The sequence below is a fragment of the Pyxicephalus adspersus genome, chromosome 7 (assembly GCF_032062135.1).
Source record: "Pyxicephalus adspersus chromosome 7, UCB_Pads_2.0, whole genome shotgun sequence".
Lineage (NCBI taxonomy): Eukaryota > Metazoa > Chordata > Amphibia > Anura > Pyxicephalidae > Pyxicephalus > Pyxicephalus adspersus.
The window spans coordinates 73,509,470-73,527,064 of record NC_092864.1 but is presented as its reverse complement, the minus strand read 5'-3'; the positions used below and the strand labels follow the sequence as shown (position 1 = coordinate 73,527,064).

Here is a 17,595-nt window from a genome sequence, read left to right as displayed (position 1 = left end):
CCATTTAGCAAGGGTGTTGACTTCACATTGTGACATACTGTCACGCTTAAGGAAACATGGTCACTAGGGGGCGCTACAGCTTGCAGAGAAGTGGTATGAGCCCTGAGAAGGGCCAAGGTGCACAGTCCTCTACGGAGCCTCTAGTGGTGAGAATGTTGCACTGCTGGTTACTGCCAGGCTGCAGTTCAGGATGGGCAGGGTGAAACATGGTACAAAATCACTAGGCAGAAGAATTGTCCAGAAAATTCAGAGTCGAGACAGGCAGCAAGCAAGAGAGGTCAGGTCACAAGACAGGTGACAAATACCAGAGATCCAGGAAATATACACGGGGGACACAGGAGACACTGGGCAACAGGGGGTTACACAAGAGCTGGACAGGGAAAGCACTGAATTAACCAACAGGTGTAGAGGAAATGCTCAGCACAGCTAGGGGGTTCAGCAATAGTGGAGACACGTTACATGATCGCTGAGTGCTGTGTCTGAGCCAGCTAAATAGCCAGGGATAAGTAAGAGGCTATTTCCTGATTGGCCAGCTGGTTGAGCGAAACCGATAAAACATGGAAAAGCCGGCACGTCCAGGGTCAGAACTTCCAGCATGCACAGGAGAGAGGCACCTGAACTTTAGCGAGGAAGAGGTAATTGTGACACATACACTAGTAGAACATGAGATCCACTAGAAGCAGAACTTACAAATCTGCATATAAATCTTTCCATCACATGAACATCAACTTGCCAATTGGACACATTTAATCTTGAAAAATCAACAGCAAGTACTAGAGTAGCTATTAAAAATGGCCAGTACAGACACAGGACCTGCTTTTGCTTCTATAGAAAGCCCTATAGGCCCACTTGCCATGGCTTTGGAACTGTTAAGAAGGGCTTGTTTTCCAGCTGAAGAAAAGCAACTCCAAAACACGACACTGCCACCACACTGTTTCACTGTGGGGATGGTGTCCTTTTGTGTGTTGTTTTTACACCTAACGTTCCTTTTGGCCAAAAGCTAAACCTAACAATTTTTTTCACAAGCTTTTTGGGACCTTAATGGATTTTTTTGCAAATTTTAGTCAGGCTGTCATCTTGCAACCTCCATAGTCCAGACATCAACGAAAGGACTCCATCCCTATGGTCATAGTAAAGGTGGAAAAAGTTTTGAAATGTTATTATGCTCTCAATTTTTTACATCACATTGAGATTTTAAAAGGAGTGTGTAATTTTTTTATATACACTGTATAAACCCAACTGTGGTGAAAGGAGAAGAACAGCAGGGTTTTTTTCGGCAAATTCCCTATTCCAAAGGTGTTTTACTACTATTATATACTCTCATTTTTACATATCCTCTATGCAGGCTACATCCATAATATCACCTCATTGGAATATACCGTATTTGCCGGTGTATAAGGCAACTGGGCGTATAAGACGACCCCCCACTCTAACCAATCAGTTGGGGGTCGTGTTATACGCCCAGTATTGTACTATTCCTTCTGCCTGTCAGATCTCGCTATTGTACGAGAACTGAGAGGCAGAAGGAACAGTACAGTACTAGTTCTAAGTAATGAATGGGCGCGTTCCTTTAATGAATGGGTGTGTTCCAGTGAAGAGCCAATCCAGGCTCTCCACTGGAGAGCCAATCCAGGCTCTCCGCTGGAGAGCCAATCCAGGCTCACATCCTCCTGTGCAGGCTCGCGTTGCTGCACATGAGGACTCGCGCAAGCTGCACAGCACACCAGACGTGAAGGAGGACTCGCGGGGACGCTGGACGTGAAGCAAGCTGCAGGTAAGTATTGGTACCCGGCGTATAAGACTACCCCCGACTTTGGCACATATTTTTCGGGGTTAAAAAGTCGTCTTATACGCCGGAAAATACGGTATTTATAAAACTACCTTAGTGGACCACTTTCTTTCCAAATTAATAAACTTTATTTTTAACTTTCCAAATTAATAAACCTATAGCTCACCTATTGAGTCTTGGCCCTCCCTGAGGAAGCTGATAAGGTGAAACGTGCTGGAACTAATGGGACCCCATACCCACTAAGGTAAAACCAATCAGTTTAACTACTACTAAAAATTCCCAGCCTAGTATTTAGTCGGGTCTGACTACCCTGAGACAATCGGGAACTGGACTACTAATCCTATATCTATCTATTGAAGAGATGTAGGAATACCTTCTATGTAATTACTTCTCACAGTATTTTAATAAACACTTTTTTGCCAGAAAAAAAAAACCCCGCTGTTCTTCTCCTTTCTATACCCGTTTTTATAAATGACTAAACTAAGGGGTTGGCAATTTACCACTATTTTGATATAGAAAAGGAACAACCCTCTATCCTAATATTGGTGTAAACCCAACTGTAAATGAACTGACTAAAATTAATGGCTTTGTTGTCAACAAAATGGAGGGATTGGTGAAAATAGACTGGTTAAGAGGCAGACTCTTTCTAAAATTTATTTTTTTTAATGTTTTTAATATGTTTATTTTTTGTTGTTGTTTTTGTTGCTACTATCCTAGTTCAGAAACATCTAAATTTAAGATATACATATAAATTTGCTACGAACTTAAAATGTATGTTGCTTAACCTCCCTAGCGATTCATTTCTTTCCAGTTTTATATGACTAAAAGCGGTACATTTTTTCATGTACGTTTTTCATGAAAATTTATTTTACAGTATAATATAATAGCATTAGTATAATCAAGTTTGAAACACAAAATCATGTAAAAACAATAAATTGAATAAATTAAAAAATCTATATATTTAAAAAAAAAAAAAAATACACATTATACTTTTACTATTATATATACTGTTGGCGCTATATAAATCCTGTTTAATAATAATAATAATAATAATACTGTAAAATAAATGTTTTTGAAAACAATGTACTGCTTTTACACATATAAATCCAATGTATTGCATTCAATACAGTTATTTTGTATTTTTGAATGCAATACAAATGGATTTAGAATTTCCTGCCCCACCCCGCCGGCAACGTACACACGTACCAACATCACCGGGAACTCCCCGGTGACTCATGGAGTGCAGAAGCAGAAAGACGGAGATCGTGGCGCTGGATGGCGCGGGACGCCGGCGGATCAGGTGAGGCTCTATTTACTAACCTTCCTATAGGTTTACATACCCCGAGTATGACTTGGGGGTTACCACTTGTAGCAACTTTTTTCTACCCCGAGTCAACTTGGGGTTACCTCTAGGGAGGTTAACTAGGTTACTTCTCATGAGAGAGGGCAAAAGTTTCACCTTGGGTGATAAAGGACCTTGTCCGAGCACTGCCAGGGTGAATACATTAGATCACAGGCAGTGTGCAACAACCAATCCTACGTGAACAGAGGATTGAAATATTTTTTGCACACAGGGTGAAACATGTAGCATCCAGTTATTGATGACACAAGATGATTATTAGATATACTACATAGGGCTACATGTGTACAGATATTCTGGTATCATTTAACATGTCTGTGAAAAAGACAGTAAAACATCTGGAACACAGCTGAGTATGAATACACTTCAAGAACGTAAGATTCCTAAATGATAAACATTGAATAATCATTTAAAAATGTGTTTCCTACATATGCCCGATGTCTTATTATGCACTGACTATTTTTTTGACTAAATTATACAAAATTGGTGTGAGCAATAGAGAATAAAGTGGAATTAGACTATGATTACTTATAATGATGAAAGTATATAAGATGTCTATCCCTTTATACATTGCACTTTACTCCCATGAATGTGGGGGAGTCTCAAGCATCTTCTAAATTCTGTTTATTTTCCCCATTGTTCCATAGGGAACTTTGGACCTTTAGCCAATATATAAAATTTTGTCCCGTTCAGATGACAACTTTTATGTACGTTAGTTGGATCGCACCAGTTAGGTAACATCATAGAAGCCTATGCAGATTCTCCAAAACAATATAAAAACGTGCTGAACTAGAAGTACTCCGAAACACTAGTTTCAGAATCATCAACCTGGAACAACTTTGCACTTTGTTAATAAATATAACCTTCATACACACAGGCATGGCAATGGATCTGATTTATTAAAGCTCTCCAAGACAGGAGAAGATGATAGACTACCATAGGTGAACCTGGCTGATACAGAAAGCCTGGAATGGATTTCTTAATAATTATTTCCGTTTAGTTGGCAAACATTTTAAATCCTGGACCAGATCCTCTCCAGGTTTGCTGAATAACCCAGGTTAACCTATTGTCTATCTTCTCCAGTCTTGGAGAGCTTTAATAAATCAAGCTCAATGTTTTACATTAAATGCAAGGTGGGCACTAACTGATGGGTAAATGTTCAGCTCATGCTGACACTGGTGTAATGGCATTGACATACCTGGCCTCATTTATTAAAGCTCTCCAAGGCTGGAGAGGATACATTTTCCACAGTGAAGCTGGGTGATCCAACAATCCTGGAATGGATTTCTTAAAATCATTTATCATCAGATCACTGTTGAAAGTGTATCCTCTCCAGCCTTGGAGAGTTTTAACAAATCAGGACCAATATGAGAAAGCACTTAATGGCCCTAATTTAATAAAGTTCTCTAAGGCTAGAGTGAATAAACTTTCATCAGTGAAACTGAGTGATCCAGCAAACCTGGAATGGATTTCCTAATATTCATTAGCTTTTTGTTAGCAAATGTTTTCAATTCTGGACCAGATTAATTTCAGGTATGCTGGATCACCCAGCTTCACTGATGAAAGTGTATCCTCTCCAGCATTGGAGAACTTTAATAAATCAGGTCCATTGTGTTTGGTGTTGGCCCAAGGGGACGGTTAAAAAAAACTGCATTAAATTCCAGACAAAAATGCTAATGTTGAGTTTCTGCGTTCTGAATCTTGAAGGAAACAATCAACTGGAGATGACCCGTCCTGATTTAGTGGTTGTACGGTTTTACTCTTAATTAATTAATTATCTGATTAATTTAATATATTTCTAAGAAACTAGATTTATTATACTGTCTTGGGGAATATCGCCTTAGGATCCACAGATATGGCCTATGTCTAATACATAGCAGACAGTGTTCTCCTTGTGATCCTTTACTAACTTTGGGTTTTTTATGTCACACACTCATAGCATGTTTATAACACAATAAAATAGTTATCATTATATTCTATGAATAAATCCAGATCAGCGCATAGTGTTATATGGCAGTATATTGCATTCTTTTTTTATTATATCTTGCTTGCTGCATCTGGTGTGATTTTATAAAAATGTGCATTACATTATAGTCAATAGCAAATTTTGGATAATGTACTGAAAATACAATATGCATTTTAACAAGTGAATTATTAATGTTACAAAATGCAAAGTAAGAAAACGCATGTAAAATGCATGGTAAACACGCTAAAAACATTTTTTAGCACTACATGTTAATACAACACATTAAAAACGCAAATTGTGTTTTCATGGAAACGGGCAGCAGGGTTGCTCAGTGGTTAGCACTCTGGCCTTTGCAGCGCTAGGTCTTAGCTTTGAATCTCGGCCAGGACAATATCTGCATGGAGTTTGCAGGTTCTCCCTGTGTTTGCATGGGTTTCCTCCGGGTACTCTGGTATCCTCCCACATTCCAAAAACATGCAGTTAGGTTAATTGGCTTCCCCCTAAAAAAAATTCCCTTATACTGTGGTAATGACATATGACTATGGGAGGGACATTAGATTGTGATCTCCTTTGAGGGATAGCTAGTGGCATGACTTTGTACAGCGCTGCATAATATGTTGGCGCTATATAAATACTGTGTAATAATAATAATATTAATAGGTGTAAAAAAGGCCCTTAGGGGTTCATTCCTGTGTTCTGCTCCTCAAAAATCACTGCAAGGATGTTACCAGAAATCAGTTAAGTATTGTAGAGTATGCTTTTATTAAGGTGGAGCAATTGCCCATCTGAAGTGCTGTGTGCGAATTACAATGGTCACTTACACTACGTTGTGGGAAAAAAGGTAAGGACAAACTGTACCTGTACTGGTGCACCACTCATTGGACCTGATTTATTAAAGCTCTCCAAGGCTTTCATCAGTGAATCTGGGTGATCCAGCAAACCTGGAATGGATCTGGTCCAGGATTCAAAATATTTGCTAGGAAATAGCAAAAACAGGTTTGCTGGATCACCCAGCTTTACTGATGAAAGTGTATCCTCTCCAGTCCTAGAGAGCTTTATTAAATCATGCCCAATAGACCCAGAGCACATCCCACTACTGATAACCCCTAGAAATATTTTCTTTTTTCATATTTCATGCATATATACACTTTTACTTGTTGGTGTTTGTGAATTTTAATTTCAATTGAACTGAACGTGAATATTACAAATGGTTTTGCTATTTTTTATTTATTTTTTGGTTTTGCTTTTACTTTAAATTACTGATAATACACTGACCCAAGTAAATACATTAAACTGATACTTTGAATAAACATTAACAGGCAGGTATTCCTCTGGCATATTATGTACTAGTGATGTAGAAACTATGCTTCAACACAAGGCTTAGTTTTTTCAGACGATTACATAACTACATTAATTATATAAAGCAACAAATGCTACAAATCATTTTGATTATGCTACAAGTCAGTTGGATTAAAAACACATGCAGCATAGATGACAGTCAATGCAGAAGTCAAAAGGGCAAACTTTGGGGAAAACAGATTTATTTTTATAGTGTACAAAACAGATGTAAAATTAAAGGGTAAAAGTGTACTTATATAGGAGTTACCCCTAAAGGGTCCCCTTCCCTCCCCTCTACCTGCAATTTTCAAATATCACTTGTTTATCTGTTATTCCTCTTTGATATCTTTGCCGTGTAAGAAGGGAGCATGATTTTGCAGGTCACATTGCAAGAATCACAGATGAATATAGCTAAAGGTAAATTAAAGGGCCTAAAGTTACATAGTAGGTTAGGTTGAAAAAAGACATAAATCCATCAAGTTCAACCACTAGGGAAAAAAACATATCCCAGATATAAAACCCTATAGACATAGTTGGTCCAGAGGAAGGCAAAAAAAAACCCGGTACAACTTGCTCTAACAGGTGATAAAATTCCTTCCTGATTCCATGAGACAATCGGATTGATGTTCCCTGGATCAGCAGTCATTGTTATCTTTACTTTAAATACTTAATCCCCAGTTATATTCTGTGCTTCTAGAAATCATCCAGCTTTTTCTTAAAGCAATCTATAGTAGTTGCTGAAACTACTTCCTGAGGGAGCCGATTCCACATTTTCACAGACCTTACAGTGAAGAATCCCTTCCTTATCCGGAGATTAAACCTCTTTTCAAAGAGCGCCCCCTTGTGCTTTGTAATGATCTCAAAGTGAATAATGGGGAAGAGAGTTCTCTATATGGACCATTTATATATTTATACAGGGTGATCATATCCTCCCTTATATGTCTCTTCTCAGGGGAGAATAGATTCAGTTCAGCTAATCTCTCCTCATAGCTGAGCTCGTCCATTCCATGTATTAGTTTAGTTGCCCTTCTCTGCACTCTCTCCAATTCCACAATGTCCTTTTTGTGAACTGGGGCCCAAAACTGGACTACATATTCCAGATGTGGTGTGACCAATGCTTTGTACAGGGGCAGGATTATGTCTCCATCTCTGCAGTCTATTCCTCTTTTATTACAAGAAAGTACTTTGCTAGCTTTAGATATTGCAGCTTGGCATTGCATGCTGTTGTGCTAAAGTTGTGAGTGCCCCTACGCTTCAAGGCTCAGCAGATATTTTAAAGCTGTAAAAATTATTCACATATTGGATGACCGCTGTACCAATATTAGATTACATTTTAATTTTACATTTACATGCCAAATAATAAAATAATCACTGGGACATTTCAATCTATACTGGTCTCAATTATGGTGCCATTAGCTAACTTTGTATTGTGAGTTACTTAAACTTACCAACATTCTACATTATCTGTTTCACATTAAACAAAATAAAGACAAATCAACAAATGTATAAAAGTGTAAATAAAATGAATTATGTAGAGTCTCTATCAGTATACAATAAGAATCCTTCTCTTGATGAGCAGACCGATATAACCTGAAATGCGATTGGTTGTTGTTTTTTTTTTTACTATGCTTTGGCCTTACCCTTTAGGTTTTTTTCTCTCTTTTTGAATTTATTTGTGTTTTATAAGTGCAATGTAGTTGTACTCCAGGTGTTTACCAACTCAAAAATATTCAATTCAATCTAGTTATGGATTTCTTAAAAAAAAACAATTTTAACAGCTGGCAAACAACACTGGATTGTTCTTGATATTAGTTCCAGTTAGAACTAGTAGGGCTGCAGAACAATACTGGAAGAATCTCTACTACATTATATGGTGCATTTTTTCTAAGTCTAAGAGGGAAGAGCATGGATGACCTAATCAGAGTACTGCTGCTCCGTTATTGTCCAATTACAGGCTGAGGGAATGCTAGGCCAGGTTGTAATAAAAAGAACTGTGCCTTAACGGTCATAGGAAGAAAGGAAGAACTGGACTGACAGAAGCAGAATCCAAAATGCAGTCTTTTTTTGTAGTTACGTGCAATATTTTACCCATCATTATTAGAAACAAAACGTGTGATATATTTACACCTTGGGAAAATATTCAAAGGCATGCCGGGGACCAGCGAAACAAGAAAATGTTTTATGTAGAAAAAGTAATCCCAGGTGGTAAATGTACAGGCATTCCTGAATCACATGAAATAAAATAATATATCACAAATATCAATTTCAAATGCATATTTTAGCTTTATTATCGCGTCAATATCTGTACTTCAGAATAAGAATTAAATATGCAAAATTGAGGAAATAATGCCTTGTGATTTCTGCAGTCCGTTATTATGCAGAATCTTTCTCCTATTCATGATTCCAATATGTGATGGGAGTATGATACAATAAAAGTTGTGTCTAACATACTCATTCTATAGCCAAAAACACTTACCGCTGTAGTATCTGTACCAAATCTGTACACAGTCCTCATCTTCTGGACTACTGTTTGAGGCATCATCTGGCTGATTTCCATCCCAGTAATTGTAGTCATATGTTGTTCCGTCTGTCCACTGAAACTCTCCTTCCTAACAGTAAGAAAAAAAATATAAAATAGGTTTCAGCAGTTGAATAGCATTTTATATAAAAAAAACACAAAACATAAAAATGTAAACATTTTTTTTTTTACGCAGTTTGAAGCTTAATAGTTTAGGCAGGCAGTATTAAATAGTGTAGGTGAATATTCCATGTTTACCAGGCTAACATTAACTGCTTTCCTTAAAAAGAACTGAAAACCGATAATCAGACTAAATGGGCCTGATATATCAAACTGGAGATGATAGAATCCCATGGGTGAACCCGGATGATGGCAAACATTTGACCATTCCAGGTAAAGGAATTTAAAGCGTAACTAAACTAAAAATAAAAAAAATTACACTTACCTTAAATCCTGCAGATCTCTCGATGGCGCTGGTCCTTCCCATGATCCGGTCCTTTGTCGTACGGGAATTCCTCTTCATCATGGTGGAAGCCATCTTTTGTCTTCTCTTCCACCGTCTACTTGCTACGTCACCCGATCTCGCAGGTGTGAGATCGGGTGATGTAGCTGCTGTGAAAGGGAAAAAAAGGGAGCCGATCTTACTGCACATGCGTGAGATTGGCAACCCTTTCCCCTTGGTGGAAAAATTCCCCTTCTGTGCATGCCTGAAATCGGGCATGTGCAGAAGGAGCTGCAAGAGCCTCCCGGGATGCCTGACGTAGGTATATCGGGAGACTCTGTGTTTCCATTAAGTCTTGATCAGCACAGCAATTAGGAATATTTTTCGAGGCCGTGCTGCACCTTTTTTTTTTTTTTAAAAAGGGTGTTGCTTAAAAAAAATAACAACATTTTTACTTTATTTAGAAAAATATTCTACCCTTCCATGTAAAGTAAAAACGTTGAGTTTAGGTCCGCTTTAAAAATAGATTTCTTCATCACTGAGCATCAATCATTTGATATTGGTTATATATATATATAAATGGGATATTAAGGTAAAATGCTCACCTGTCTTCTGTCACTTAATCCTATCCAGATATCTGTAGGTATTCCAGGGACTTGACTGTTCACGAGATCAAACACAAAAATATTTTCATCCCAGCTGAGGAGAAAATAAGAAACTCTTAGGAAGCAGTGCATTAAGTTTCATACTCCAGTAAATGTATTTAGTTCCAACATAAATCTTTTCTATATGTGGTAACTAAGAACAAATCAAAAATATTTTTAACAGAACTTTAATAGGGTTTATTACCTGTTGTTCTGTTTTACTACCTAGCCATATGAAGTCATGTTTAGCTTAAATTTCCTTGCATATGACTAGGTATTCAAAGTGAACACAAGTTCACTCTATTTAAATTACTGGACTAAAAATATACTCCATTAATAAATCACTGTAGTAATGTATGTTAAAACAGTCCTTAACATACATTATATCATTTGCACAACTATTTAAACCCTTTAAAAGCATTTTGATTACAAAGCCGAATCAACCTTCTAGTCTAAATTAAACATATATTTTAGGTGTTTCAAAAGAAAACATTTACAAAACCTTCAGCTTGTTTCTTTAAAAAAAAACAGCTACAGCCCATGTAGAAAAGCCCGTCCCCTGACAGCATGCTTAAGAGTGGGATTCCTGCTCTTTGAGAGGAACAAAGAGAAGTTTTCTCCTTGTAGGGGTTATCATGCCCTCTCCAGAATTAGAACCATAGCTCCATAGCTCTCAGAGGTCCCAACCTTTCTTCACTATATTTTTTACTTTTTGAAATAAGTTTAATTTAAATTCCATGCAAGTCCAGGCCAGGTAAATGCACAATCTTTGGCTAATACCTACTTGGCAAGACCTACTCAAATTGGGTGAAATGTTAAAAATGTGAAATTTTGGTTCATTCAGTACTAGCAATGCAACAGTTAGTATGTGTGAGTTATGCAAATAATCCTTACCAAGATAACTAAGTGTTTTCCTATTTTTTCCACCCTCTGCTTCAGGGGTTACGGGGGGTAGGGGACATATTTGGTGCTCATGCTCGGTGGCACAAGAATTTTGGGGAAAGGTGTTTGACCTTATCACCCAGGTGCTACAAACCCTTCTATCCCCTAGTCTGGAAAGCGCCCTATTGAGTTAAATTGAAATACCATTGCCGAAGTATGCAAGGAAATTTTGCAACTATGTGTTTCTGGCGGGCAGATTGATGCTGGCTCAGGCTTGGAAATGACCATAAATACCATGGCTCCACTAACAGTTAAATTATTTGGGTAATGGTGAATGATGAACGATAGAACACATGTACTATCAAAGATACCCCACATGCTTTTGAACTTACCCGGGATCCATAGATAAAACATTGCTCCTCAATTCAGTCTCCTTCTTCATGTGGAGACCCCCCCCCCCATCGCCAATTGTCTCCTTTTGTTTTTTTTTTATTCTTTTAAACGGGTTCGCTTTAACGCTCCAACTGGTACAATTACTTGGTGTTTGTTATAAGAACAATATGTACTCAGTTGTATTCAAAATGTTTTTACCAAACCCACACTTTGTCTTTTACACTCTTCTGTTTCATAAAATTTGTTTTTCTCTGAATAAAAATATATTGAAAGAACAAGTTGCTTCTTACATACTCAATTTGATGTGATTTGATTTTAGAAGGCAGGAATGAAAAGTATAGGTTATAAGAAGAAGGCAATAAAAGAAGCTCATGCTTTGGCTCCTGTAAGTCGATATACCATACCTGTGGATAGAAACTAATTTGGCAGTTGTCCTGCCAAGTGAAAACTCAGCACAGTAAAAGTCTGCTTCTGCCCATGTTTTATTCATTGGGAAAAACCTGTAGCAGTTCCCGTTGTACTCTGTCCAAAATAGAGGGCAGGCGAATGGCTGGCTCACATCAGTAAATGCTGAGAGAGAAGAGAATGAAAGAGTGTTTATTTTCCTTCCGGCAGAAATTTAAATAAAAAACCTTATTTCATTAGTATGTACATGTCAGATTTGTACACCACACACTCTATACAGTTTGGCTTGGTAAATAATTTGCAATAGGCCTATTCAGTAATAAAGTTGGAACAGTAACTCCTAGTAAGTATTAAAAAAGTTCCTAATTACACGAGTAGGGCTATGTTCAAACGTGCAATAATTGTCATTGGAAAGGATCTTTCACGATCCTTTCCAACGACTAACGACGGCACGATGCATGAATGAGCTCTGTACATAGCGCCATTTGCTCTATAGAGAGGGAAGGGGTAGAACGACGGAGCGGCACCCTACTGCGCTCTCTTCCCTTCCATTACGATGGTTGTCATTCATCCTTTGTGGATCCGCCAGGACACTTGTTTGTACAATGAAGGACGAGCGCTATACACACGCAAGATTCCCATCCGATATCGTCCCTGAGACAATTATCTAGAACTATTGCACGTGTGTACCGAGCCTTATTGGGAGGAAATCAGCCACATTCTTTTTTAATGGCTGTTACACCCAGTTTAAATATAAAGTTTAAATATAACACATTGGATTTTATTGGTTGCATTCTTTAATTTTTTAATTTTATAATAATTTTTCAGTTAAGAAAAAGCCTGCTGTTCACAATTCTACATTACAGTAACAAACCTTCAATCAGCAATAGATACCAGGAAACAAATTATAAAATCCTCATAAGATGGCACAGGACCCCAACACTTTTAGTCAGGATATTCCCACAGACTGGTGGACATTGCTGGTTTTGTCATCAAGAACAAGGCACCATGCATCACACATATTGGAGCTGCCCAGCACCGTCACCATTCTGGTTGAAAGTGTCCGAAATGATACACCAATTAACCGGTGTTGACATCTGGCAGTTCTGCATTAGCTCTTCTACACGTGTCTGGGATGAGATATAAAAAATCTCTACTGCTATGGAATAGTTAGTATCTGAAGATAAAGATCAATATGAAAAATTCAAATTGACGTGGTCAGCTTCGGACTGGTTTAAGGAATCTCCTCAATTCCAGACTTTTCTGTAATGAGGTGACATTCACCCCTTGGCATTTATACAGCGAGATATGGTAGCCTATGTACTCATTTCCTACTATTCCAGGATCGTGTCGCTTACAATTACTGCCTCATTCACCTTTTCCTTCCCTACCTTGTCCTTATGCATCTATTCCTTCCCCTATAACCCCCCAGGGCTTTGTATTTGTCGTTTGCTCCCATTTTACCCCCCCATTTCTGGATTTGTGACAACAGTACATGAATGTCCTGTTATAAATATTGTCCTCTCCGATTGTATTGACTCGGGTATAATATATTCTTCGGCTAGACATGACATGACATGGACATTTTTTTTTTTTTTTCTTTAAAATATTCTTTTTTCCTTTGATTTGTATTTTGTATAGCACATTTATGTTTTTTTTCAGTTTATATAGTCACCTTGACTAGTAACTGTATGATGTTGTATTTTATAAAAATTCAATAAAACTGATTGAAACAAAAAATCTCAACTGCATAATTAACTTAAAGCAGCAAAAGCCAGTATACCGGCTTTTTGGAAACAATCTACCCCTCCTAATATACACCATTGGATAGGTTGGGTGAATGACATAATAGAAATGGAAGACATAATAGCCAAACACAACAACCGCTGACCGAAATTCATTCAAACCTGATTTGATTGGTTTCAAAAGAAATACTCGATGAATGTGCTCTGTTAATGAGAAATGCTTCTCCTATAGCACCTCCTGATCACAATGAGCAACCATGATCTTTATAGGATGATACAAAGGATACTGCCACTCTCTCCCCTTCCCCCGTCAGTGTCCACAACTCTTTCCCCCCTAATGTTTCCCCCACATTCCTAGCTACTCCCCCATTTTTGTTTTTTCTCACTTACTAAAAATGGGAAAGCACTAAAGCAACCTTATATTTAGAGATAGAATGGAAGCGTAGAGCCTCCCGGGATACCTACATCAGGCACCCCAGGGGGCTCTGGATGCTCCTTCGGGCATGTGCAGAAGGGGCATTTTCCTACACTGAGGGGAAAGAGACGCTGATCACATGCGCACTCTTTTTTTCCCCTTTACAGCAGGCTATTTCACCCAACGCAGTGCAATATCGATCTGCGAAATTAAAGATAAGTGTGATTTTTGTTTTAGTTCCACTTTAATGTATCAAACAGATATAACAAAACATTTTCAATAGGTTATTAATCAGGTCTCAGGGAGAATACGAGATATTTAATTTTGGCAGGATCAACATGTACAATGCATAGTTAATGCGCAGCCTGTGAATATGAGCATATATGTGAATATGAGATTATATGAAAAACCTCCAAAACCTCTCCCAAACTCCACCTAAATAGCTTATTAGGCAGTGTGGCTTATTGGGCATTACACAAGGGTCTATCTACAAATGTTTTCACCTGTTATTAACCTAACCTTTACCCAATAGACCTGATTTATTAACCTGCCGAGCGATAACCCTGACTGTGACTTGGGGTAAAAAAAAAGTTGCTAGGAGCGGTAACCCCGAGTCACACTCGGGGTAGCTAAACCAATGCAAAACAATGATAAACTGAGCCTTACCTGATCCGCCGGCGTCCTCCGTTGCGATCCTCATCTTCTTTCTTCCTCCACCCAACATCCTCCTCATCCGACGAGTTCCTGGTGACGTTGGTGCGTGCAGACGTTCCGTTCATGGCGTGGCGGGAAATTCAAATCCTATTTGTATTGCACTGAATATAAAATAACTGTATTGAATGCAATACAGTGGATTTATATGTGTAAAAGCAGTACATTGTCATTCATGAACGTTTATTTTACAGTATAATACAATAGTATAAGTATAATATTTATTTTTATACATTGTCTTTCATGAACGTTTATTTTACAGTATAATAAGTATAATATTTATTTTTATACATTGTCTTTCATGAACGTTTATTTTACAGTATAATACAATAGTATAAGTATAATATTTATTTTTATACATTTTTTAATTTTTTTAATCGATTTAATTTATTATTTTGACATGAATTTGTGTTTCAAACTTTATTATACTCATACTATTATATCATACTGTAAAAAAAAATTTCATGAAAAACAAATGTACTGCTTTTATACAGATAAAACCAGAAAGAAATAAACCGCCCACGAGGTTAAAGCTATCTAAGATAAGAGACTATCATAGGATATCCCCTGTCTTTAATGATACAGCACCGTATTCTTTCTAAGATTTAGCTAATTTAATATTACTCTTGTATTCAAGACTCAGCTTAGATTTGTTGCAGTTGCTTTCCTTTATATATTCACATTCCAGTTTGCAAGATAGATATTAAACAGACCAATTCTGGGAACAGACCAATTCCTTCAGAGTCTGTTAGCCTGTCTTTTTTAGACTTGTTTTGTTATATCATTTTCTATTTGTTTTGTACCTGTAATCTCAATAAAATAATTAAAATATAAAAATGATTTGCTTTTAGTTGGGCAATGTTTTCAATCCTGGTGTAGATCTATTGCAGATTTGCTGGATCACCCGGGTTCTTCCATGAAAATCTATCATCTCCTGTCTTAAAGAGCTTTTAAAAAAGCTCAATATTTACAAGTTTTTCACATCAGATTAAATTAGAAATTGTGTGAATCAGCTTTTTTTTGTGGTTCATACATTTTTCTAATTGACTACAATGTGAAAAAGTGTTAACTGCTGTTGTACTTTCCAGTGGAAATCAGTGTAATTTGTATTATGGCGTTGCATATATAACCGGTTTGTTTTTTGTGTGGGTGCCATTGAAGATCACCTGTAATACCAATCTACAAAAAGCTCAAAACAGGTCTCTTTGTTTCTCTATGCACCACGGAAGCTGTGAGGAAGCCCTTCCTTTGTATCAGTATTGCTACATTCATCTTTATTATGAAATTTGTCATAATATGCCAGATATAAGCTACTTGTTATCCTGGGATATCATGAATAATAGTCCACCAGGAAAATGTCAGAATTATTGCAGTACCACTTTCCAAATGCTTACCAGGCATTTGCAGAATGTTTATTCAGCCTACACACAGACTTGCAATTATGATGATGGACACAGCTTGGGGCCAGAATTTCCATCACCAGCAATATTTGTACATATGAGCTCTTGGAGCTTTTTTATTCTGATGCTTTTTAAATGCTTTTGACTGTTTACAATAAATTAGAAGTCATCTGGTCCTTATGGATACAACAGGTACTGCCACCCTACTTTTGACCACTGCCTCGTAACACTTTGACCCTCATAATGGGTACAGTCTTTCTTAACCCCCCCCCCTCCCATTATCTTCATCCCTGTCACTTTTTTCTCCTTTTTCAGATGTTGTATTCTTCTACTGCTTTTCTTTCTACGAGCGGTCTTTCATAGGCAGATGCTTGGGGCCTAAAGCTTCCTAATATTCCCAGATGGCTTGCCCTACCCAGCTCTGAATCGATTCTTGACCTGCGACAGTGGCCTCTCCCCATAGTCTTCCCTCATGGGGTAATAACTACTCCTACCATCATCTGTTCTGGTTATATGCACATTAACCTCCTGGGGGTTCATTTCTGTCTGGATTCATATGTATTAAAGTGGTACATTGCCTTTCATGAAAATTTATTTTACATTGTAGGCCTATAATTCTTAGGCATACCTCACCGAAATATGTCCAATATTTAATAAACTTAATATTAAACTTTAAATAAAAATACTGAAACCTGTAATATAACTGTACAGCATATAAATATATGTATGTACCGTATTTTTTGCAGTATAAGACGCACTTTTTCTTCCCCAATCCAATTGAATCCAATACAAAATAATTTGAAATTCCCACCAGGCTCCCTCGTACGCACCAACGTCACCGAGATCTCCCAGAGAATGTCAGCACTTGCCGAGGGACAGATCGGACGAGGAGGACACGGTCCGAGGATGGGATCCGAAGGGCAGGACACTGGAGGACGCCAGTGGGACCATTTAAGTATTTAATTTTTATGATTTTCGCAACCCTGAGTGTGGCTCGGGGTAACCGCATTCAGCGGTTTTGTTTTACCACACTCGGGGTTACTGCTCAGGGTGTTATAATGCACTGTATCTGCTCATTTCTGTTTCCTATTCTGCCATACCACAAAAACATCAATACATTTTTTAAAAAAAAGCTGCTTACAAAACACTTCAAGTCTATTTAGAGGTTGCTGAGCACAGTGACCATGGTACGCCATACATGATTTTGCAACCATGTTTTTTTTTTGCATGATTTTGCAACCATTTATCAATTTTTGAGCAGAGAAATTCAAAGAAACCACTTTCCCAACCACTACAATGACATTATGTGAACAAGCCCTACAATACAAATGTTTGACAAATATTGAAGAGACAATATGCAAAAAGTTGATGCCTGTATCTGTGAGTTCTAGACAATATGTATTAGTAAAACACACTTAAGGTAACAATGGTTTAGTGATTATAGTGTCTACTTTTGTGAAATTGCTCTCATTTTGCTTGTTGCCAAGGTCAAACTATACACACAGCTGTCTGCTATTATCTACAGAATGTCTGACTATATTGCTCAGGATAAAAAGGATGATGAATGTGTTGTCCAGTTTCATCAGT

At 37.6% G+C, this 17,595-nt stretch overlaps 1 protein-coding gene across 1 annotated transcript in view; it reads right to left on the bottom strand.

The window, feature by feature from the left end:
* CLEC19A (C-type lectin domain containing 19A) overlaps positions 1–17,595 on the bottom strand; it is a 34,125-nt gene that overhangs the window by 7,075 nt on the left and 9,455 nt on the right. The window contains exons 2-4 of the mRNA XM_072418964.1: positions 11,737–11,902; positions 10,019–10,112; positions 8,930–9,062 (exon numbers count right to left, since the gene is read on the bottom strand). Coding sequence (XP_072275065.1) covers positions 8,930–9,062; positions 10,019–10,112; positions 11,737–11,902 — 393 coding nt within the window. The remainder of the gene's footprint in view (positions 1–8,929; positions 9,063–10,018; positions 10,113–11,736; positions 11,903–17,595) is intronic.